Source organism: Mastigoproctus giganteus, chromosome 1 (assembly GCF_048544385.1).
Source record: "Mastigoproctus giganteus isolate SK-2022 chromosome 1, ASM4854438v1, whole genome shotgun sequence".
NCBI lineage: Eukaryota > Metazoa > Arthropoda > Arachnida > Uropygi > Thelyphonidae > Mastigoproctus > Mastigoproctus giganteus.
Window position 1 is genome coordinate 80,934,784 of NC_143575.1, and position 26,950 is coordinate 80,961,733.

Below are 26,950 nucleotides of genomic sequence, written 5' to 3' on the forward strand. Positions count from 1 at the left end.
AGTGAGATTATACACTAGCTGATCTGGTAGCTTTCTAGAGAGAGTTACCAATAGGTTTGGTCTGTTGGACTATTTAACATCCAGCCTGCGAACACTGTTTTAAAGCTGTACTCTTGAAATGTAAAGGGGATTAGCTCTTGCCATGATGGAAGAGATGGTTGTGGTAGCCAGAACTTTGCTCTGGAGACTAAACATGCATTCTGCCACTTCAACCCTCCAATAAGCAAAGTGGTAGTATTGCACTGGTCGATGGAAGTCATCTACCACCTAATATTCACAGAGAGAGTGGTTGCATTCCTCTGTGGTTTGAATGCTGCATTTCGATCACTGTTTATGTTGGTCCACACCTGGATGGTGGCCTCCAGTATACTAGGTGTTGTTTTTCAGAACTTGCTCACAGGGGTTATACCTTGATTACTAACAGTCCCGCAGTGCCTCCGTAGCTAGGTGGGCAGGAGCAGCAGTGTGCGTGGCACATGCTTCTTGATTAGACTGGGGTTCGAGCCTGTGAGCCACCAAATACGGAGGTTACGGAAAAGTCAGGGAATGACCACCGCATATCCCCTGAGCAATATGGCCTTAGTTGCTAATGCTCCAAATAACAACAAAACAAAACAAATATACTAACAGTCCCACCATCGTGAAGGCGTAGGCAGATGATTTGGTTGCTCCAGAATGGCCTGACTTCTCGGAAATTTGGTCCACTTGACTCACATTTGACATGAATGTGAATTGCATTAGCAATTTAGCCTCCCAGCCAGCAATCCCAGCTTGTCATACCCTAGAGAATGACTGTGACAACTTCAAGGACTACACACGAGTGGGGCATAAATTCTGATTGTGGAAGGTTGGTTGCAGGATAGATGTGTAGAAGTTTGCCTTCAGCCAGCAGGTAGTTAATTGTTGGAACAAACTTCTGTCTGTTGTGGAAATGGGTAGTTTGAGCAGATTCTAGGAAGAACTAGACAGACTTGGAGAGGATGGATAGTTGAAATGGGGGGGTCTTTTATTTATTTATTATATTTTTTGTTGATGCTGTATAAACTTGCTTCCTTGCATCATTTGTCACTACTAATACTAACATGAAATACCTTTGTATTTCTGTGTGTAAAGGCTTGAGTTATATTGGTTTTAAATTCAGCTAGGTCATGTTGAGTGGATCATTTTCTTGTGTAAAGTAAGGACACTTTAAATAATGCACTGATTAACTGAAATAAGAGACTGATCAAATTAAAAGTTCCCGCAGTTTTCTTAAATGTGCTAACAGACCTAATGGATCCTGCTCTGACCATTTGAAATACTTGATCTTTTGGTTTTCTGGTTTTATTCATCATTTTGCTGCTTTCAGTTTTCTGTTGACCAATAAATGGTTGAATTTATTTCATTTAGAAAAGTTTTGTTGTGTTTATTTTATTATAGTACCCTTTCATTTTGAGTTAAATTTTTGGAGCCCATTATTTTGACCAAAAATTTTATTAGTTTTATTTGATTATTTTGGTTTTATTCATTTTGTCTTTGGTTCTTTTCTTTCCGATACCACTTATTTGAGTGTGCATAATTTTTTTATAGTTTTAGTCTCTATTAAGTAATTGTTAAAGGTTTCTGTCTTTCCTACTTCTCTGGTGCTTATAGTGCTACTTCCTCATCTCTGTTATGATTGTTTTTACCCTTTTGAACTCTCTTCCCTTGAACTTCATTTGTTTCAGGCTTGTTTTGATATTCTCTTCCTAAAGGTTGCAGCGTTCGCATCCCATCCCCACTACACCTCTCTTTAGGCCATTGTTCTCTAGTTGTGTGACATTCTTATGTCAGTTTTAATTCATAGTTTTACACAACATACATACATACATACATACATATATATATACACACAGTGCTTTTTTTTTTATATTCTGTAAATTTTTTTACATGTTTACCTACTATTCAAATAAGTTGAAAATTATTTAACTAAATTTGCATTTAAAATTCTTTCCGTTGAGCGAAGAACATTTTCATATAGTGAACGGATTAGGAGAGAATTAACTCGATACGCACTATTTGCATTTCTGGCCTTTAGGCAATTAGTGCTGCTGCGTGAATTAAGAGAGGTGAAGGGGTTACCATTCTACAACTTATTGGTAACTGGTGAAACCTATCCGACCACCTGTCCCACATATGGAGAAGTAGTGCTGGTCAACAGTGAACAGATCAAGGGGTATTCTCAATGGGCTCTGGTCCACCTTCTATTGTGGTGGTGTCCAAACTTTTCCCTGTACGGGAAGTTTGGACACCACTATATTCAAAAAAAAAAAAAAAAGTAAAATTTTGAAAATATTGAAAATTTTATTAAGTACAATACACAATTACATTTACTGAACAAAACCTTTAATGAGAATTTTTTTGATAATTAACAAAATTTAAAATGTTGTTTTAGTTCACTTTCCGAGCAGGCCGTAGGTGGGACACCTCTGTGAATCAACTGTAAGCGCCCCGTTCGAGAATTAGAAAAGTGATTTTCTTTTACCCCGACAAATAATCATCTGTTTGCGGAGTGTGTTATCCACATTTTTTCCGTAAATCTTCTCTATCTCTGTTTAAGTGGTCACAGTACCTGAATCTCCGAATGACACTGACATTTTGGACAGTTTCAAAAAAAAAAAAAAAGGAAAGAAAGAAAGAAAGAAAAATATCAAAATTAAGAACTAGTGACAATACCGATGATGAGAGAAGGAAAACGAGGACAACAAAGGTATTAAACCTTCTAAACATGAATTGTTGGCATTTGGTGAAAATAAAGTTAGAAAATTCAATTAGAAAATTACAGTTAAATGAAAGAGATACAATTCGTGGATTTCGGGAATACCTAATTGAAAAGATGGTTTCGGAAGAATTGAAGCATTTGATGGATGCTCTGAGTACGATACAATTTCATTAAGTGAATGTGAACAAGGATTTTCACAAATGAATCTGATCACCAGCCCAACCAGTGCTTTGTTGATGACAAAAACAGTTTCTTTACTGTTTCTTAATATTGTATGCCCCACCGCTGACCCGCTTTGATCCATCAAAATATGTCGATTCACGGATCGGAAACGTCATTCAGCAAGAGACACACAAAGAGAAAGAAAAGAATTCGGCATAGGGTGTCAGATGAAAACTTAAAATTTGGAACATTCTACAAAAACTTTTATGAAATTATTTTTACTTATTATTTTTAGGGTCCATAGTCTAATGAAGTATAATGTCACTCGGTTGTCTGTCCATCTGTCTGTCACAGCATTCTGTCTCTGGAACCACTCAACCTAATGACTTGAAATTTTGCATGGGTTTGTACATCATGTTGAAAAACGCCATACTGATTGTTGTTGAAAAAAATTTGTTTGAGAAATGGGGGTAGAATGTGGTGGAGGACATAAAATATCAACAACCTATAGCTTATTATACACAGTTGGAAAGAGCTCAACTAGTAGGTTTAAAATATAATTTTAAAATATTTTAAAAATTAAAAATGGTGGTGCCAGACAGGAAAATTTGAGTAATTTTTGTGTCCCCCCCCCTATTTCCATCGCCAATGGAGCTAAAAATTTAAAAATTACATTAACTATGCGTTATTCAATGCTTATAAGGGGAAAACTATTCCGATTGAAATGTATCATTTACCTTTTGTGTTAAAATTTTAAAAAAAAATTTTTTTATTGCACTTCAATAGCGCATTTCTTTGTAATAAGTAACTCTCCATTTGGTGACAAAAAAGGTTTCTAAATAGTTAGTTAATAATTCTATAAAGGTCATTTATAAATTTTGCGACGAGAAGTATTTTTTAACAGTTTTCAAAGCTGGAGTTGTCCCAGCAAGGAGGTACTCAGAGTCCATGTTGAGGCGACGGTGGTGGGGAGGCACCTGTGCACAGCCCTCACCTGCTAGTCACTTATCCCCCAAGACTTTTAATTTCTTCTCTCTCCAGGAAGAAGTCTGAGTTGCTTCTCCCATCCTTGTCATTCACAACAACTGGAAAGATTCAAATAGACGACGTTTTCGTTAGTTCCTCAGTTTTAGGCCAAGCCTGGATACTAGAAACTTTTTTCAGTTACCATAAAGCTCTATTTTACTTATTTTTTTATATACTTGAATAATAAATTTATGCTTAATAAACTGTGTTGATATACTAAATTTGTTGTTCTTATTCCAAAAAACATTACTACTAAAGTAACAATATCAGGAAAACAAAATTTTAGAGTACTTTTCATATCCTTTTAATTTTCAATTTTTCCTGATAGCAAAGAATGAGTACCGGCACCTATTTTTTTTTACAAAAAAAGCACTGTGTATATATATATATACACACAGTATATATATATATATATAACCTGTGTTTTATATATCACTTGATTTTCTTGCATTATTCCATATTTCATGAATTCCTTGCTGATTGTTACTTAGCTTCTGTGTAGTGGCATTTGAAGAAGATCACAGAAAGTAATTGAAATAGAATGATTTTGTTTTTATTTTCAAAGCTCTCTGTACCCCTCTCTCCCTCCCATCTCCGGCAAGCATAGACACATTTAAAAGTTTCATATTTTATTTGCAATTTATTTTTATAGGATCAAAGTGAAAGTGTTGAACAAGTAGTTTTGTCCCCTTCTGAAGCATTTGATAAATTTAAAGGGAAAACTCTCAATGCATCAGCTGTTGGTAAGTTTAAAATGTTATTATTGTAGGTGAAAGTATGGTATTTCTGTTTGATGGAGTTCACTTTTAATAATTAAGAATTTTAAAATTTATAATTCATTTTGTGTTTAATGAAAATTAGATAATGAGAATAAAATGCTCAGCATGGTGTAAATGGTCAAGCCATTTACACCATAAATGGTTTGTAAATTAATAATTTACTTTGTGCTTGGCATAAATTATGCCAAGCACAAAGGTGTTGTCTCTGAAATAATTAACCAGAGTGTCTCCACGTCTCCAGTTTGTCAAACACATTCACTGGCATCAATGAAGATTTTTTTTTTTTTTATTAAACCCCAAACACAAGGTATTAGAACCTATAGTACTTAGTACTATGCATGGATTAAAGGTTAAGAAGATGAAAAAAGATATTTGTTGACATTAGACTTGAACTTCTGTAGATTGTAAGTTTCAGGAAATACGTATGAAGGAATGTTGTTCAAGAAAATGGAAGTTGAATGAATAAATGAGGAAGAAGAAAAATTAGTTCTGTGAGTTTGAATTTGGACAGTAAAAGGATGTTGACTGGTTTCAGCACATGTTCTGCCTGTTTTGGAAGATAGAGGGGGAATTATAGAAGCCAATTCAGAAGAACGGTGCCCATGGAAGTGCATGCAGCAGAAACAGAATGTCTATGAGGCAGAAAGTGAAGAGACTGTTAGAGATGAGTCATTAATTAACCTAACTGCCTCTTTTGAAGGGAATCTAGAAGCCTGAGAGAGGTTTTGGAGGCACCAACCCAGACGTGGGAACAATATTCCATGGTAGGGCAGATTTGTGATTTGTACAGGTTGAACAGCTGTTTGGAAGAAAAGTAATGCTGAGAGTGAAATAGAAAACCCAGTTTTTTAGATGCAGAGGAAGCAGTATTTGTAATGTGCTTATGCCAAGAGAGATAGGAAGTCAGGGTAATCCCCAGTCGAGATATATAATCTTGCCTAGAAATCGGAGTGTCATCGAAGATAAGCTTAGGAACAGAAGGATCTCTTTTTTCGCTATATAAAACAGGACTGAGTTTTAGAAGAATTGAAATCAACTAAGTTATCTTTGCCCCACTGGAGAATTACCAGGAGATCGGCATTTCAGGAATTGGTAGTGGATATTCAAGAAGTTGAAGCTGTTTTTGTAGGGCAAGATTTCTCCAACTGGAAGGTGGAATGCAATGTGCTATCATCAGCAAAACTAAGGATAGGATTTCCAGTCAATGGAAGAAGGTTCATTTGGGAACACCAGCATTAGTGGAGAAGTTAGAAGACAGAAAACTGGATACCCAGTTGCAAAAAACAGTTGGCAAACCATAAGATGGAAGCTTATTTAGAAGACTTGTATGCCACGCATGATCAAAAGCCTCTGAAATGTCAAGAGCAATTGCTTGAGTTTCACCAAACTTTTCCATTGAATTTGTCCATAGATGGGTAACATAAGCCTGAATATCACCAGTGGATCAATACCAGCGATCATTGATCAGATGGAAGTTTTCTAGATTGTTTTAAGAGTTGGCAATTAATTGATTTTCCATTACTTTAGAAAGAGTAGAAGTAATTGCAATGGGACTATAATTGGATTGGAGTGATTCGTCACCATATTTAGGAGCTGGCTGGATATGAGCAATTTTCCAAGCAGAAGGAAAAAGCACCTTTGGAATAAGAAAGTGAAAAAAAGGCGACACACAACAGGAGTAAGTTCAGGAGCACAGGTTTGAGAAAAAGTGGAGAAATACCATCAGAATGTGGAGCTTTCTTAGCAACAAGATTGTTAAAATCCTTCTGACATCCTTTTGATGGAATATCACAGGAGGCATTGAATGGAGTGTACTGGGAATGGTGGGAGGTTGTTTATCAAGATCATCAACAAATTGTATATACATAAATAATGTATATATAATACAATATGGTAAATATAGGAGCTGAAGGGCAATCTCTTCTACACACAGTTAACATGATGTAAGTAGAATAAAAATGCTTGGATTTTGAAAGTAAAATTAATTTATTGAACAGCAGTGTGGCTCTTAGAAATAGAATTTTATATTATTTGGCCCATATTTTAAGAGCCACACTGGCAAAGAACAAATAACTTTTACTTAAAAATTTACACAGTGGAGTGTTCTGACTTTTATACTAAATACAATGTGGTAGTTTTCTTTTTTGTTTAATTTGTAAATTTGATATTTACTGCTGTTACCATAGTATTTTCTTTGTTTTCCTGTTAATTTAAAAATACAGAATATCTCTCTCTCTCTCAGGCTTAGAATCAGCAAATTTTTGAAATTGAAGAAAATATTTTTTGTCATTGCATAACATAATAAATCACTCAGGGTAGTGCTGATTGACAGGAGCTTCTAGGCCAATGAATGCATTATTGCAGCAGATGGTTTCATGAGTACATATAAATGAAAGTTATCAAGAAGGATTAAATTCAGTGAATTATAGAACTCTTTACCATTTTGAGTGAAGTATGATGACAGTGTATACCATGAATAGTCAGAGCAACTGACTTCAATTCAAAAAGCAGGGTCTCAAAAAGTTAACTATGAATAAGCAAATCAGTGAGCAGCAAAGCTGAAACCCCCAACTCAAAGTTTTCCACATTAATTACATTTAATATTTCTATTATTTACAGTTATAGAAATATTAAATGTAATTACTGTGTGCTGTGATTGATGATGTAGTTAGTTGCTTTATATCTGGCCCGCAAAAGGTTGCAACTCTTTTTTTTTGTGTGTTAATTTTAAGCACCTACCCCTAAGGTTTTCTTGTATTACAGTTATAGAAATAATATTAAATGTAATTATTGTGATGTGATGAACAATGATGTAATTAGTTACATTATATCGTCCACAACTGGATTTTGGAGTTTTAAATGGCCTACAACCTGCAAAGGTTCCAGTTCTAACTCACTTTTTGTTGTTAATATATATATATTTTTTTTCCTAATAGTTTTTAATTTGGAACAATTTTCATCTTTATTCATCCATCAGAATGAGGATCTTTCTGATCCTTATTCTGATGGATGAACTTGACTGAAGATCCCATATTGGCCATATGAATGCCGCAGGTCGCGAACCTGCATGAATGGGAGCCTCTGAGATATAAGACGTTCGATATGAGCTGAAAACAGATTTGGTTCCGTTACCAAATCTGTTTTTAGCAAGTGCTGTGGCATCAGATGATATTTAAAACAATTTGACTTCGATAGAACTGGAATCACTTTGTTCTTGAGAGAGCATGACAGCTGCTATTTGACTTTCATCCTCATTTGGAAATGCTGTTTGAAGAAGAGCGTGATCTTGAGCTGCTGCAATCCTCACATCATTCTTGAACCAAAGCCAATCACACATGGAACAGACTGAAGTGAAATCATTATCCAGGAATGTACTTTTAAACTGTGCATGGATGCTTCAGTATTTCTTAATTCCTGTTGCTGCTCTGGCTGTATATTACACCTGCTACGTGTTGAATGATTTGGAGTACTTCTGGCACCCAGTTTTGGCTCCTTCACTTTTTGTTTTCTGTTGGGCTTTGAGGACTCTATCATTTTCATTTCCAGTATCAACTTCCACGACTTCTTCCAAATTCACTTCTAACTTTTCTTAGATGTAAGGCGCTGAAGATGTGGATGGATCTTCTCCAGCTTCTTTGTTCAACTCCATTGCAAGCTGTAATTTCTTCCACTGTCAAAATAGGTTAGATCTCTCCTTTGTACTCGGTGGAGGTGGTTTTGGCGGTCGCATTGCACGTATATGTGCTCTGTATGTCTTACAATGCTCACTATTAGTCTTCGGCACGTTGAATTGTAAATTTTTTTCTGTCAAAATTTTTATTAAATACGGTGGAAAATGATGAAAGATAGCATGATGCAATCAGTAGGGGTACTGATTGGGTCATGCATCGGTACGTGACTGGTACGGAGTGGTACAATGGTAGGGGTGAATCATTTCGTGCCACATTTTTGTGGCGATTTTTGTCAATCCACGAATGCATTGCACTTATGCATGCTTTATATGCCTTACAGTGCTCACTACAGTGGTTCCCCACTTTACAATATGCATTAAGCACCGCTCATTGTGATCACGTTTATGAATTGAATTTTAATTCTGTTAATGGCGATTCTAATAAGTGAAAAATTTGGAGGAATATTATCCACGGGCTATCTTTACTTTTATAGATTTACACTTTGTTACCTTACCAATTAACAAAATTAAATGATATGTGAAACTCAGAAGAATATTTTCCACATATTGTATGTCGGTTCACATTAGTACTGGCAAAATGATGAAAGGAAATAAGCTTATACAGCATTTGCTTAAAGAGAAACCCTTTTCTACTTCATTGCCTATCTGAAATTTTAATCTGTAATAGGAGAAATGTGATATAATTGTTAAATAATTAAGTAAAATTTAAAAAAATTTACCATAAATCAGTGCTTAGTAGCTGATATCAATGGCATTGTTGGTGCAAAATAAAAACAGCATTTGGTGATAACAAACTGGTAACAAAATCACTTAATTTGAATTGTATTGATCTTCATTGTGCATTATGTCTGAAATGTATGTTCATGGGCTGATTTGCATGTTGTATGGCCTGAAAAATCGGGAATAACTCAGTGTTCTGTCCACCCAAGATCATTTTACTACAGTCTGTTTTGTGTAAACTACCTGCATTATAACATTTATGAATTATATTAATTTTTGCTATTTTGTTTTTTAACTTTGATAAAAGTTGTAATTCTATAATTGCAGAATAATGAGTTGTATTTTTAAATTATATCTTTAATTTTAAAAGCATGATGATGTGGTTTTCATTTTATTAGATTTTACCGATCGCATTGACCAGCGTAGGAGAACTGGGTATGATGTTAGAGCTGGCGATTGGGAAATGGTACGTAATGTTTTCAATAAGATTTTTAGACATGAAAAAAATTTTTTTCATAATAATATATATGTTTATATATATTAATATATACCATATTAACCTATATAGTATATACTCATACTGTATTTGCTTGAATATTATAAGCTGCACTGCCAAAATATATGGTCTGAAATGAAAGAAAAAAATTTAAGTACTTACCTAGTCATGCATTTTAGGTAGTATGATAACATGAACTTTTAGAAATCTGCCAGCGACCTGTGTGCTAAACGTTGTTTTTTATAGAAGTTCTTGGCTGCTTTATCGCATAAATTTTCTCTCACAGCCAATACTTTCTTTGAGTTTCCTGTGAGATAAACCTAGGTGGTTGGCAAATTTTATTCCTTTAAATGACATAATTTCTTTTTAGTTTTAAATTAAAATTTTATAAAATTATGAAATTTTTAATGTATTAGCCATGCTTATTTTTATCAAAACTCACCTCTTGAATGTATGAGTTATTCAAAAGAGTGAAGAAGCTAAAATTATATGGTCAGGAGGTGTTCTGATAAAAATAAGCATGGCCAATATATTAAGAATGCCTTTAATTGAATAATTTCCCAACCGATGGACATACTACCATTTTTTTTTTTTTTTTTTTTTTTTTTCCTTGCACAGAAGAAAGCACATGTTCATGAACTTTTGGATGCCTGCCTTGTTTAGGCCTTCTGAAAGCTTTGCATGTGGAAGCTGCTATTACAGTTTCTTTCATAAGCAATAAATGGCACACCGACCGGACTAGCCAGGTGGATAAAGTGCCTGCCTGGCAACCCAAAGGTTGCAGGTTTGAATTCCGCCTTGGGCTTGAATCAGAATAGTGCAAAAACCTTGGAAGGTGCATTACGGCCACAGAAGCCGATGTGCCAACAACCAATAAAAAAAAAAAAAAAAAAAGAATGACACACATTTATTATGAATTGATGATTTTTAATCAATAATTCATTATAACTGCTGGGTTGGTGTATTTTCGAGGGAAACAGCGATACGGAACACCTGTCGGACATTGTGCGAACTACTAGCTCGAGGCAGTTCACAGTTTCAACATTACTTATTAAGTTGTTTGGGCCTAACTACTTAATAAATGGAACTTTCGGGTATTTCTTTTGGCCTAGGGGCACTGTGAAAAAATTACTGAGACACTTTTGGGTGCCGTGAACCGAGAAAGTTTGGGAACCTCTGCACCAACCATATAACCGTATATTATGAATCAGAGGCCTATTTGAAGAATTTTTAATCATCAACTCCAAACCTCCTAGCAGCTTCTCTGATACTGATCATATTCACATGCTGCGTGGCAACTATTTGGAAATGGGTATCATATGCATGTTGCAATCCACTAGTTTTTACACCTGTTATTTCAATGTTGTCACCCATGCCTGTTCATAATTTATATCACAATGCTAACATAGCTTTCATTTACAAACTTGTTAAAAACATATTATTGGGTGTAACTATGGTAACGGCGGAGAAAAAAAGAAACGTACATGTATGACACTAATCTCACTTTTATTTGCTTCTTAAACTGTGAATACTGGCGCATTATGGCATCTGCTGCACATACCATAAAACTCCAAAATTGCCTGCCAACCAACTGACCAACTTCGGTGTCAGAGTCATTTTGGAACCAATAAATTTGGAGGTAAGAACTATGAATGCCATGTGCTAATGATTGATGCCTCTGTGAATGCCAAAATGCAAATCTCTTATGTCACAGTATTACCAAAATTGTTGCACTAAAACACTATAGCCTCATTCAAAATTTATTCTAGATTGGTGAGGGGAACAAAGGGGTGCCAATACCAAGAAAGGCTTTAATTCTGAAAATTGCAGTGTCTGGAGACTAGGCACCTGTGAGGTGATCTGATTGAGATGTTGATGGGTTTGAATGGCTTGAGTAAACTCAGTGGTGGTGGTATTCTTCCTCTTGCTCAGACTATACACAATGAGAAGCATAGATTCAAATTGAGGTAGAATGGTTGCAGAACAGATGTACAGAAGTTTCCCCTCAGCCAATGGGTGGTTGGCTGCTGGAATAGGCTTCCTTTTGTGGTTGTGGAAGTGGATTAGTTTGAATAGATTCAAGGAAGTAGTAGACAAACTACTGGAGGGGATGTATAGGTGAAATGGGATTTTTTTTTTTTTTTTTTTGGCTGATGCTGTATAAGTTTGCTTTCTTGCATCATTTTCCACTATTAAAACTAATACTAATACACACAACAATTAGGACAACTCAGAGGCAAGCAAGCTTCATGTTGCTCCATTTAGTTATATACATATGTATATATTTAAGTATATACATATTTACTTAAAACATGCTCATTTAAATTTTTGGATTATTAGTGAGAGGCACTAATAATGTTAAAAAAAAATTAGATATGACATTTCCATTAGGACTGTGCTGAATGGTGTCGTGTAGTGTCATTATAAACTGTACTGAAAAGTGCAGTTTATAATAACGCTACCTGACAAAAATTTTTTTTCATTATACCTCTGGAATGAAAGTTGGTTATTCTGAACAAAAGTAATGTCCTGATTATGAAAATATCAATCTTTTACTTCTGTCACATCTACATCAAAAGATATATGCATTTTTTAAATTCCTTGTTTTTATACAATATCAGCATACATGGTTGTAATTATTACACACAATATATGTTATTTAGACATGTTTCCCACTCAATGATTTCCTTTTATACTCCAGATTGCTTTCCCATTTAAGGAACCAACAGTAATCTCCCATCATGGCAGAGTCCCAGCAACCTTGTTCATCACTGACATCTCCTAAGTTTTCAGGAAAGAAACCCAGATGGGAATGAAAGGAAATGCATTTTCAATGACATTCAGCACCCCGTGCTCTTGTAACATTTCAGCAAGTTTGTCACCAGTTGCTCATAGTTCTCTTTTTTTCTCTTTCCAAGGAATCCGTGTACCACAGCCTTGAAAGATCTCCATGCAGCCAGTTCAACATTATTCAGGTTTCTTTGAAATTCTTCATCTTTTAGGAGCTTTCTTATTTAAGGACTTATGAAAATTCCTTCCTTCAGCTTTGCATAAATAAATTTGGAAACATTTTCAGTAAATATGCGAATTCTCTGCTTTCTTTATCCAGTGCTTTAGTGAAATTCTTAATCAGTCCAAGCTTGATATGTAAAGGGGGAACAAAAAACTTTTGTGGATCAACCAATGGAACATACTTTACATTGCTTTTGCCGGGAATATATTCATCTCTTATCCCAGTGTTGTACAATGTAGTGTTTGGCTGTTGCACGACTATCCCACAAACACAGGAAACAACAGTATTTAGTGAAACCACCTTGCAACCCAACAAGCAATCCAATCACTTTGATATCACCACAAATATTCCAACCATAGTCATTGTAACGTATAGCAGCAAGAATCTGGTATATACTATCGTAAGTTTCTTTCAGGCCATCAGCATGAACACGAGGAATTGATGGTAAAGTATTTCCATTATGTAGCAATACTGCTTTCAAACTTAGCTTTGACACATCAATGAACAAATGCCATTCAGAGGTATTGTGATCAGTGTTCAGTTCATGCATAAGACCAAAGATGTCTTTGCAGACACACATGTTGTTTTCCATTGCAAAATATCTTGAAAACTCTTCATTTCACTTATGGTATATTGTAATGTTTGTACCTTTGGTGAGTAAGTTCTACTGTTGTAGTCTGGATCCAAGTAATTCAGCCTTCTCTTTGGGTAAGCCCAAGTCCCTGATCAAGCTTAATTCTTCTTGTTCAATGTAGTGTGGGGGCCTTTTCTTTTTCTGGCTTGTAGTCCAAATCATGTGAAGTACATTGTTCTGCGCCATCTGGTAAAACGATTTCTTCTGTACCTTCATCACTACTTCCAATACCCTAAGATTTTGGTGGCACAGGTACTGGCAGTTCTTTACCGTGTGGCACTGGCCTAATTGCTGATGGGATATTTGGATATTTGATGCAGTGCTTGCTCTCTTTGGAAATACCTTTTATTTATGGCATGCAGAAATAGTCGTCGAAATGTTTCTTGGGCTCGTGCCACACCATAGGGACTGCAAAAGGTAATGTTCTCAGCTTGCCATATAACCACAGCCTTAAGTTCATTGTACAAGTAATACAACAGATATGTGGAGCCCATTTTTGTATATTTTCTTCCTCTGAGTTTTTGGGGTTAAGTGTCCACAAACATAGCAGAAGTTGTCTGGGTGATTGATGCAAGTTCTGTGCTTTGTCTTCTCCATTTTAACAATGCATTAACCTAAAAACAGTAAAAGCAATTGGTAAATTTGAACAGAAGGTGAATTCTTGTAGCATAGTTTATCATACAGTATATATTGAATAATTGAATGGTGTAATAAAATTAATAAAAATACTGACTTGTCTGGAAAAGTGCATCAAAATTAAAATATATTATATTGCAAGAACAGTAATGTTGTACTTGCTTAACTTTTAGCCCAATAAACAAAACCAACCAAAAGTTAATAAGTTTAAAAATTGTATTTCAAACAGTAATTTTTTTTTTTTTTTTTATGTGGACCCCAAACACGAGAGGTATTAGAACCTATAGTACTTAGTACTGTGCTTGGGTTGGAGGTTGAGAAGACAAAAGAAGATATTTGTTGACATTGGACTTGAACTTCTGTAGATTGTAATTTTCAGGAAATACATATGAAGGAAGGTTGTTCCAGAAAACGGCAGTTGAATGAATAAATGAGGAAGATGAAAAGTTGGTTCTGTGGGTTTGAAGTTGGACAGTAAATGGATGTTGGCTGGTGGTGGCACGTGTTCGGACTGTTTTGAAAGAGAGAGCGGGAATTATAGAAGCCAATTCAGAAGAACAGTGCCCATGGAAGTATCTGTAGAAGAGGCATGCAGCAGAAACAGTGCGTCTATGAGAAAGTGAGTGGAGAGACTCTGTTAGAGACGAACCATTAATCTGACTGCCCTCTTCTGAATGGAATCAAGAAGCCTGAGAGAGGTTTTGGGCGCACCACCCCAGATGTGGGAACAATATTCCATGGCAGGGCGGATTTGCGATTTATACAGAGTGAGCAGCTGTTTGGAAGAAAAGTAACGCCGAGAGCGAAAGAGAAAACCAAGTTTTTTAGATGCAGAGGAAGCAATATTTGTAATGTGCTTGTGCCAAGAGAGATTAGAAGTCAGGGTAATCCCCAAAAGAGATATATCATTTTGCCTAGAAATCGGAGTGTCACTAAAGATAAGCATAGGAGCAGAAGAATCCTTTTTGCGAGATATAAGACAAGACTGAGTTTTAGAAGGGTTGAAATCAACTAAGTTGTCTTTGCCCCACTGGAGAATTACCTGAAGATCGGCATTTAAGGAATTGGTAGCAGATTTTCGAGAAGTTGAAGCTGATTGAGCAGGACAAGGTTTCTCAAAATGAAAAGTTGAATGCAATGTGCTATCATCGGCAAAACTATGGATAGGATTTCCAGTCAATGGAAGAAGGTCATTGATATACAAGAGGAAAAGAGTGGGGGAAAGAACTGAGCCTTGGGGGACACCGGCATTAGTGGAGAAGTTAGAAGACAGAGTCATCTACCATCACCCTCAGTGAGCGATCAGAGAGAGAACTGGATAACCAATTACTAAAAACAGTTGGCAAACCATAAGATGGAAGCTTGTTTAGAAGACCTTTATGCCAAACACAATCAAAAGCCTTTGAGATGTCAAGAGCAACTACTTGTGTTTCACCGAACTTTTCCATTGAATTAGTCCATAAATGGGTAACATAAGCCAGAATATCACCAGTGGATCGACACTGACGGAATCCATACTGGTGATCGTTGATCAGACGGAAGGTTTCTAGGTAGTTTAAGAGTTGGCGGTTAATTAATTTCTCCATTACTTTAGAAAGAGTAGAAGTAATTGCAATGGGACGATAATTGGATGGGAGGGATCTGTCACCCTTTTTAGGAACTGGCTGGATATGAGCAAATTTCCAAGCAGAAGGAAAAACACCTTTGGAATAAGAAAGTGAAAAAAGGCGGCAAAGAATAGGAGTAAGTTCAGGAGCACAGGTTTTGAGAACAAGTGGAGAAATACCATCAGGACCTGGAGCTTTCTTAGCATCAAGATTCATCAAAATCCTTCTGATATCCTTTTGACGGAAGACCACTGGAGGCATTGAATGGAGCGTGTTGGGAATGGTGGGAGGTGTTTTACCAAGGTCATTAATACATGAGCTGGAAGAAAAATGGGAAGCTAGCAGGTCAGCTTTATCCTTGGCAGAAGTGACAACAGAACCATCTGGTTTGGACAGAGGTGGGAGCAGAGATGGGCAAAAGTTGCAGCCAATGGCTTTGGCAAGAGACCAGAATGCTCGGCTACCATTAGGGCAAGAAGCAAGTTTTCTACTCTTAGCCTGTACAAACTCTAGTTTGGACTGATTAATAACTGCTTTACAATTGTTGCGGGCTTTGGTGTAGGCAGAAAATGAAACTGAAGAATTAGAAACAAGCCAATTACGATATGCAACATTCTTCTCTTGGACAGCCTTAGCACATTTATTGGAAAACCAAGGTTTAGATAACGGACGAGATTTTAAAGTGGAGTGTGGGATAAAGGATTCCATTACTGCAAGAATAATTTCACCGACACGACCTGAGCAAAAGTTGACATCAGAAGTTTTGAAACAGTAATCCGGCCAAGGAAAAGAAGAAAAGAAGTCTCACAGGTCATCCAATTTTGCATTCTTGTAATGCCAAACAACACGAGGTTGGGAATAGCCATGAGATAAAGGTTCCATTGGAGAAGAGACAATCACCAAGTTGTGATCTGAAGTGCCTAAAGGACCTCTCACTTCGACCGTGTACTTAGAAGGGTTGTTTGTGAGAAAAAGATCAAGCGTATTGGCTGTATGATTAGGATTGTCCGGTATTCTTGTAGGTAAATGAACAATCTGTTCTAGGTCATTAGTAATTGCAAAAGCCTCAGCATCTCGACCTGCTGGGTCGGTGTGACTAGAAAACGGAAGCCAGCTGGAGTTGTAAACATTAAAATCACCAAGGAAAATTACCTCACTGTTAGGAAAGTTGGACTGGAGAAAGTCAAGTTGCAAGGAGAGGAAGTCAAAGAGCTCCAAGTGATTAGTGGAGTTGGGAGAACGGTAGAGACAACAGATGAATTTGACACAATGAGGTAGAGAGATTTTAAGCCAGAGAAGATCAAAGAGAGGAGATTCCAAATTGCCAAGTCTCTGACAGGGAATATCAGAACGGACATATGCACAAGTACCACCTTTGAAGCGAAAGGAATCATACAGTGAATAATTTGGGCATCTGAGATGAGCAGTAGTTGAATCAACCAATAACTGAGATTCTGTCAGAAAAAGTACATGGGGTTTGGCAGACTGCAAGTGGAAATGGACATCGTTGAGATTAGAATTGAGACCACGTATATTTGTGAAATGAATTAGGAAATCCTTGGGAGGTTTAGATCTTTTCGCAGATAAGCTTGCTCTATTAGTTTGATAATTCATGGTGTATTCAATAGTAAGAAAAAGTGGGTGGGACATGCTGTATGAAGTAATGAAATTTTTGGATATGACGTACATGTGGTAAGAATATACCCAGATCCTTGATATAACGTGGCCTCGACAATGCTCCCTGCATACACACTACTCGGACTCCCTCCAGTCACTATCTGGCAGAGTAGAGGTAGCAAGATTATACACTAGCTGATCCGGAAGCCTCCTAGAGAGTTACCAATAGGTTCGGTCCGGTGTACTAACTAGCGGCCGGCCTGCAAACACCGTTTTAGAGCTGTACCCTCGAAATGTAAGGAATATTGGATCTCGCCACGACATTCATCATAACCTCAAAAGTCATCAATCATACTGCATGGTGGAAGAGATAGGGAAGGGTTGGCCGGAACTTAGCTCTAGATACTAAACATGGGTTCCACCACTTCCATCCTCCAATAAGCAAAGTGGTGGTATTTCACCGGTTGATGAGAGTCATCTACCACCTAGTGCTGCCTGGTAACATAGAGGGGCGGCGTACCTCCATGTAGTGTGGGTGCCACACCTCGACCCCTGCTTACGTTGGTTCACACCTGGGTGGTCACCCACCATGTACTTGTGCATGGAGGTTAAACCCAGGATTACTAACAGTCCCACCATCGTGAAGGTGCAAGCAGAGGATTTGGCTGTCACAGACCGTCCGGACTTTGCCGAAATTGGGTCCACTTGACTTGAGTGTCACCCGAATATCAGTTCCATCAGCGTTTTAGACTCCCAGGTAGCAAGTACAGCTTGTCTGGCATATCTGAGAGAATGTCTATGACAACCTCAAGAACAGTAATGACACCTTTGTACAGAATCCAGTTATATATCTATATCTTAAAACTGAGACGTGATAGGAAATTTTTATGATTGATTTTAAATTCTATACATAAAACTTAACCAGAAACAACCATTGATTTGCTGGAGATAAAAATCATGTTGGGTAGTGTAATTAAGCATAATATTAACAACCAGGAAAAAAAAAATTTTTCATTCATAAATGACACACTATTGGAGTTAGCATTATATGCTTGTGATGGTTGGTACATATGAGAATCAGCATGCATGGTCATATAGGTTGTAAAATTTTGAAAAACCTACTGCCATTATAATTACAATGGCAGGAGGTTTATTATTAAATTTGGATATTTAATGTTTAAGAGATGTGTAATGCTCATATAAAAATTTTAGTGAGTAATATTCAGAAATACCCAAGCTCTGAAAAGGAGTAGACTTTACCCATGAAGGAGGTGTTTTGTTACACTGTGTGTAACCAAAAAGGGACAACTTGATAAACCTATGTTGTTACTGAAGTTATACTTCAGTCACAGCATGGGTTTATCAAGGGTAAATCCTGTCTGATCAATCTGATTGGATACTGTGATGCAGTAACAAAGGAACTGGATGGAAAAAAATAATTTTGACATCATATGCAAGGACATCATTATCAGAGTTAGAGCCCGGAATCTGAGGAAGGACGCTATGGTTGACAAAGAGGAGTATCGAGCAATGATCAAGTTGCTACAATTGCAGGGCAAGAAAGCTCAGGAAATTGTGACAAAGAAATGAAAGCTGTGTATGGGCAGAATTGTCCAACCTATGACACTAAAAAAGTGGAAATGGGAGTTCCAGTACCTTCGTAAAAAGTGTCTTTGGCGAGCCAAGAGAAGGAAGACCATCAACATCCCAGACAGTGAGACGGTTGCAAAGGTTGAGCAGCTGGTGCTGAGTGACAGAAGTGTGACAATTCAATTCATCGCAAATGCAGTGGGAATTAGTTATGTCAAGATGGTTCCCACAGCATTTTACATGACCATCTGCACATGTCTAAGGTCTCCTCATGATGGGTTTCAAGATTGCCGATACCTTTGCAGAAGCAATGTCGAATGCAGTGTTCTCGGCAGCTGTTGAGAACTTTTTTTAAGACAAGACTTCTTGTTTCAAGAAATGAAGAAACCATTGTGTGGATGCCACTTTGATTTGTCTCAGGAAGTCATCAATGAAGTGGAATCGTAGGTTCAGGCCAAAAGTGTGGACTTCTATGATCAAGGCATTAAACAACTGATCCACAGATGGGAGAAATGTGTTACTATACATGAAAAGTACGTAGAAAAATATTAAAGTTCCTCTGAAGTTTTACCTTTCTAGGGTTATTATTTCTAGGTAAGGGTACGAACGTTTTGTTACCCCCCTCATACTTTTATTTCAAGAAAGCTTTTGATACTGTTTGGCATTAAGGGCAAGTTGCTGCTATGGATAAAGGGATGGCAGAGTGGAAGAAGGCAAAGAGTTGTTATCAATGGACACTACTCTTCACCGATTAATGTTTTCAGTGGAGTCCCCCAGAGTTTGGTGCTGGGCCCATTTTTGTTTTCTGTATTTATCAATGATATTGACGAAGGTATATCGGGCTAAATGTCTAAGTTTGCAAATGATATGAAGGTTAGCAGGGTGATCAGTGACTGTAATGACCCTATGCTGCTGCAAAAGAATTTTAAAAAAATTTGGCAGTTGGGCTGAGAAATGGCACTTGAGGTTTAACATTGAAACATTGACAAATGCAAAGTACTGCGTGTGGGTATCAGTAATCCCAGATCAGTGTACCAACTTTGTGGTACCACACTCAGGATAGTGGAAAATGAAAAAGACCTGAGGGATAATTGTGCAGTAATGATATTAAATTCTCCGAACAGTGCAGACAGGCTGCCACAACAGCACATGTGGTTTTGTCAATGATATTCAGGAATTTTGCTAGCAGTGATGAGGTGATTATTCCATTGTATAAGGCAGTGGTCAGGCCACATCTTGACTACAGACTATGCACACAAGGATGCATAAATTCAAATTAAGGAAGGATGGTTGCAGAACGGATGTGCAGAAGTTCTCCTTTAGTCAGCAGGTGGTTGATTGCTGGAACAAACTTCCGTCTGATATGGAAGCGGATAGCTTGAATAAATTTAAGGAAGTAGACAAACTGTTGGAGGGGATGGATAGGTGAAATGGAGAATTTTTTTTTTTTTTTTTGACTGATGCTGTATGAGCTTGCTTTCTTGCATCATTTTCTTCTACTAATACTAAAGGAAGCAAGGATAATTAGTATAACCACCTCGCAACTCAAAAAGGAATCCCAACATCTGAAATTTCCCATAGCCATCCCATTTGTAGATTTAGGTTTTTACAGTTCTGGACTGTTAATAATAAATACAGTGGAATCTCGTTAATACAAAGTTCAAGGGACCTAAATTTTCACGTTTTGTAATAACGAGGTTTGTAGTAACGAGGTCCCCCAAAAGTGTCAAAATTTTACCTTTTTTTTTTTGGTACAACATTACAGTAATAGGAATAACATATTTTTTAAAGATTTTATTTTATTTGTAAGATAAACTAAGAGAAAAGCAATATTAACAGAAATGAAGATATATTTTACAGTATATATTTTGATATATACAATATTTTAGTATCACAGTAAAAAGAATTACAATCTTAATATAAAAGGAAACATAGAAACCATTAACTTTTTAATAAATTAATCTAATTTAAAGAAAGAATCCAGTGTTGTTTGCACAGTTTTTGTCCCATATGCGTTTTTAACTACAGCACAGACGTTATCAAATGCAATCATTGTTTCTTTATCAACGTTACTGCAGGCCAACACATTCTCTATTATGTTCAATGCATTTCGGGCATCTTTTTTACATGGCAGTGTGCGCGCTTCTTCACTTTCTCTGTCACTGGTAACAAAAACATTGTTTTGTTTGGTACCCAGCAGCTCTTCTGGTGTTGGCATTGCAGTGGTAGCAACTTCATCATCCACCTTCACAAACTCTTCAAATTCGCCAACAAAGTCCAAATGCTCCTTCAAATTTCTAATTCCTCACTGTTGCTATCACATTCGTCTGCTGGACCATGTTTTTCAATGATGTTCTCTCCAAAGCCGCTCTTTCTGAAGCAGTTGATTATTATACTTGATGTAATACTTTCCCAAGCAATAACAAGATTACAGATAGCATCCAAGACATTCCAATTTGGCTGCAAATTGTTCTCTCCTTCTATGTTGCAGATTAAGTACATTATCAGATGGCTCAATATGACCCTTGAGGTTATAAATAATGCTTTGATCCAGTGGTTGCATTAAACTGGTGGTATTGGGGGATAAAAACAACAGCCGTATATTTGTCAACTTAAGTGTCTCGGCAGAATGTGCTGTACAATGGTCTAGAATCATTAGAATGTTCCTTTTTTCTGAAGCCATTCTTCTGTCCAATTTTGATAACCAAGACTGAAAAATTTTGACCATAAGCCAAGCTTCTATTGGCCTCATAATCACAGGGAAGTTAGTTAACTGCTTTAAAACATCTTGGCTTGGAAACTTACCAATCACAAGTGGGCGTAGTTTTGTACTGCAGTTTGAATTGCAGTATAACAGAATAGTGAATCTTTGTTTACTTAATTTTCCACCATGACAAGACTCTCCTCGAACAGCAAATGTTTTGTTTGGCAGCAAATTATAAAATAAACCTGTCTCGTCAAGATTAAAAATATCCTTTGCCTCATATTTTTCAAGGTTGGACCGTACAGAACACAACCAGTCTGTAGCCTTTTCTTTGTCAACTAATCCAGGCTCACCGCAAACATTTTGCAAAATCAAGTTATTCCTGTCTTTAAATCTTTGGAGCCAGCCACTGTTGCATTTGAAGTCGCTAATCCCATGTTGCTGAGCTAGATAATTTGCCTTTTCTTGCAAAATCGGATCTGATATTGGCAAATTAGATGCATGCATTTGTTGGTACCATTCAAAAAGTTTTGTTTGAAGCTCCTCGTGTTTTGCACCACAAATTCGTTTCCTGTTTTTCATCGCTGCTCCAGTGTCTCACTTTTTCGAGACTTGTTCGGTTTTTCAGTATTGTAGATAAAATAGGTAAAGGGATGTTGTATTCCTTTGCAAGTAGTAAAGGGATGTTGTATTCCTTTGCAAGTAGGTAAAGGGATGTTGTATTCCTTTGCAATGTTATTTTTGCTTCTTTATATCCTATCAGCCTCTTGTAGGGCTTAATTCCAGGCTTAATTCTGCAGGCGCATTCCGTAGCCAGGTGGGAAGGAGCAGCAGTGCGTAGCACACGCTTCTTGATTAGACCGGGGTTCGAGCCCGTCACCACCAAATACGGAGGATGCGGAAAGGTCAGGGAATGACCACCGCATATCCAGGAGCAATATGGCCTTAGTTGCTAATGCTCCTAAAAACCAAATAACATAACGCTTAATTCTGCCTGTCTACGTTTTGTCACCGTAACACTGCTAGATAAGATTTAATATAAACAAATTTTAAATTAATTTAAAGACAAGTTCTGAAAAAGACAACTCAGATAAAATGGCACAAAGACTAGATTGCTGTATATGATAGCAAAAGACTCTTTCAACTGGCGTAACGATTGCAATTGACATTATTCCCGTGGAGAGCAAGGGAGTGCATGTAAACAACTTAGAAAAACTTTTTATTCTTTTGTTAATTTAACGACTCATCCTTCAGAAAGATGTTTTTCAGAGTGCACTTGACGTTGTGGCTACCATAAACTGCTTTTGTTTACATGAAACTAATTTCTAACAAGTCAGCGCCATCCTTCGGGAAGTAGGTAGCCGGGGCAATAATCAGATTGTTCTGCCAAGATTTGTATTAAACATACAAAATGACAATATTTATTTCTCACGTGGGGGAGGGAAGAACTTTGTAATACATATGAACCAAATTTTGTAATAAACGAATATATTTACATAGAAAAGCCTATCTTTTCGCTGGGGAATGATATGTGCTTCATATAAATGAGTACTTTGTATAAACTGAGTTTGTATTAACGAGATTTTACTGTAAATGCCTTATATTATAGTTTTCCTTCATGTGAATTGAGTGAGCTATAGGAATTGATGGAAATTAGTTCTTTTATTGTGAAGCAGTAAAACCTTTAGACTTCTCATTGAACTGGCTCTTTGTTCCTGAATAGGAGTAAATAATCAGTAACTGTGTGTAAAAATACAGAAATTAAATATTTTTTCCCTATTTGGTAGATATCTTGCATCTAGATTCACTGAATTCCACTTTTTAAATGGAATTATCAAGCTCTCTACATTGATCTTGTGAGACCTCAGTTCCTGACCAAGTTATCTAATTTTTGTTGCTTGATTTTGATGTTTTGTTTGATTGCTGTCCTGTTTGTCAGACTATTTCCACATCTGAGATCTTTTCTTCTCCAAATTTGTAACTACAAATTTCCAACACAAGACTTCATTGTGTAGCACTGGAACTATATGGGATGGTATACTCGAATACATAACGGTTCTTTGATATTTAGTCTTCTTATACAGTGAGAAGTCCACCATACAAAAATTGGGTCCCTTCTGCAAATTCAAAGATTTACAAAAGGAGTAGTCTACTTGTTACTATTAATCATCCTTCTCAAGTTGATCAGAACTTACCACCATGGAAGCAAGGTGCCCATAATATGATTCTTAATCACTCATAGGCATACCAAAATATGCTTCAAATGCACTGTAAAATTTAGTGCTACTTAAAATGCTATGCCCTTTTTAGTGAGATTTAATATTAACATTTTTTTTAATAGAAAAACCTTTCAATCTATGATAACTATGATAATGTTATTTAACTTTGTGCTTGTAGTTTGACATCTGAGAAGGAACTGTCTTATGTGATTATGTGAACTGGTCTTTAATTGCAAAAAAAAAGAAACAAAAAAAAAAAAAAAAAAAAAAGAAAGAATAAAGATAACAAGGAAGATACAGACTGATTATTTCTTAATGTAATTTCATAGTAATTATTGGTTTGCTTGCTCTACCTTATCAGTTTTCCAGTGGTCTGAAGAACATTATTGCCCATCTGATTCACATGTTTAACAGTGACCAACATATACTTAACACTTGTTAATTCATGGTGCTAGCAGTGGTATTATTAGTAGCCAGAGAGTTAAAAAGAAATGAGTGGAAATTAAATGCATCTAATTAGAGCAAACAGTTAGTGTTGAATTGGTGAATTGTGTGGTAAGATGAATGCAGTTTGGTTCTGAGAAGTCATGGTATTTTCTCCTGCAAAAAATATACTTGTGAGATAATAAAGGCTGGGTATCAGAATTATGTTTAATGCTAATAATTGCTAGATTTAAAGTGCCAAAAAATACTTGATGTGCACTGATGAAACAACAGACAGCTGTAGACAAATTAATATTTTTCCCTTGCAATGCCAATATAAAGTTAAGAAAGGTTTGTTCCACTCAACACTCAAAGGCATTAAATTGTTTTTAAGTTAACCCAATGCTAAGTTTGTCAGCTAAAATACAATGCATAAATGCATTGGCTAGAATCCTTCTGTTTGTTTAACTGTAATGCTAACAGAGGTTGGAACAGTTGTTTGAATACAGCTTGCACATATTGTTTTAAGCAATAACCCCAAACATGATGAGTCAAGACGTCATCATTAAGACACCCCCAAGACTCTGAGCTGAATATCAGTGAGGAGGTGAAGGACAAACCAAATGAAGATGGAATTGAAGCATATGCAGATCAAGACCCATTCAAAAGATAAGGGAATATTTATCAAAACAGCTACAAGTACAGATCTGGAAGCAGTAAAGAACATCAAAGAAGATCCAGAACATGGGGCTAAGGTGGACACACTGAAAAAATAAATTCAACTGTTATCAATTATGACATAAACAAAGACCTGATGGAGGAAGAATTCATAGAACATATGATGTTTAAAAACCTTCGGGAAACAGGCATTACAGAAGAAGACCTTAAAAGGACAACTCAGAATAAGACTCAAGATAAAATTAAAGCCAGGAATGCCCAGCAATGGGTTTTAGAGGCCACCCCCAGCCATAAGGAAAGCTATATTTAACTCAGGTAAAAGGATGTTTGTGGGATTGTCTGAGCACTCAGTGAAAGACTTCACAATAGCACAGCGATGCTATCGGTGTATCAACTATGGCCACTCCTCTAAAACCTGCCACCAAGAAGACACAACATGTAGTCACTATGGCACAGTGGGCCATCAGTACAAAGAGTGCCTGCATAAAGACTCCCTTGAGATTTGTCCAGCTGTAAACTAAAGAAGAAAAAGAGTACTCATTCACATAGAGACCCCAGATGCCCAGAATACCAAAAACCTCAAGAAAACATTAAACTAAGAACAGATTATGGATAGAAATCCTAACATGAATAATAGCAGATATAGCAAGATACTCCAGCTTTACTGTCAAAGGTCTATATCGTTTATGAATGATCTTTCAGAAATCATAACGGAACACAACATCCACATTCTCGATATCCAAGAGCCATACTCCTACAAAGGGTCAATAAAGAGTCTGCCCTTCTGAAGTAAAATAGTTCAGTCCAAAATGGATGTGACAGGCTCGGGTGAAAATGCCATCGCCAGAGTCTGGGTGGTCATTGATGATCCTAACATAACCATCACTTTGATAACGAGTCTCTGCACCAAACATGCTGTCTGCACTTGCTTAGAAGGTCCATTTAGCCAAATATACATCATATCCTTGTATATGCAGTGCATTCAGCAAATAGAAACTTACCTTAATTACCTGGAGGGGGCATTTTACAGACTGGCAGGGAGGAAAATAGTTATACTAATAGATACCAATGTATCTTCCTCCCACTGGAATAGCCCACAGACTGACCCCAAAGGGGAACTACTTGAAGAATTCTTGGATTCAAACAACCTCAGGCTCTGGAACTCTGCAGGGCACCCGCTGACCTGTGTTATGCCCACCGGACAGTCATACATCGACCTGACCGTCTGGAACAGAACCCTTGGCCATTGCATTGCAGACTGGCAATCCATACCTCTTGGACAAGTAGTGACCATAATGCTATCACATTCGACCTTTATTATTCCAACTTACAGAGGACAGAATGGTGCAGCCAAGACTTCTCCAGATACAAAATCCACATGTAACTGGGGAAAATTCACCAAACAACTAAAATCAACAGCTACAGAATAAACTCTCCAAAGAATCTGTCTTACCAGCTAATGTCCAGGCTCTCAAAGTCCAGAAATTGATCGCTTCGGTTTGTGAAGGCACATTCAAGATGAGATGAAGACGCAGAAACCTCGTGCCCTGGTGGATGGCACAGCTCACCCGGCTGAGAAAAAACATGACATCTGCCCTCGGGGACTACCAACGACGAAATGAAACAACATACGCCTGGAAGAAATCAGCAGGCTCCAGGAAAGATACAAGGATGCCAGAAGAATATATCACAATGCAATATATAAAGAAAAGGACTCCTGGGAAAAACTGGCCCAGAACACCCTGAACTCAGACCCATGGGGTATTGCATGTAAACTGGTGACTGAAAGACTCACCCAAGTGAAATATATTTCTCGATATTAGGACTCTAAAACCAGGAACCACTCTCGTGGAAGGAATTGATGAATGCCATCCTGGACCAGATAATCCACCAGGAATCCTAGATGACTGACTAGACTTCATAGCCCACGCCAAGTACATCATCCAGAAAATAAAGAGGATAACAGGCCAACTGATTGAAATCACTAAAACAGCCTGGGGAATCAAGCTGTCTACCCTGAAGCTCTTTATGAGTGTATTCTCATCCCGATTATTTGCTACGCCACGAGTGCCTGGGGCCAAAAGATTAACCACAACCTGGTATATAGATATCTGCTCCAGACCCAACACTTTTTCCTCCTTGTTATTTCAAGGGTCTGTAGGGCCGTCTCTATCTTTACGCTTGCTCTTCAAGTCATGAACAGCAAACTACTGAT

General features: G+C 37.0%; 1 protein-coding gene across 1 annotated transcript in view; it reads left to right on the forward strand.

Moving 5' to 3' along the window:
• DCTN2-p50 (dynactin subunit 2) overlaps positions 1 to 26,950 on the forward strand; it is a 194,615-nt gene that overhangs the window by 45,120 nt on the left and 122,545 nt on the right. Inside the window, exons 3-4 of the mRNA XM_090380696.1 lie at positions 4,581 to 4,671; positions 9,517 to 9,584. Of these exons, the coding sequence (XP_090236822.1) occupies positions 4,581 to 4,671; positions 9,517 to 9,584 (159 nt within the window). The remainder of the gene's footprint in view (positions 1 to 4,580; positions 4,672 to 9,516; positions 9,585 to 26,950) is intronic.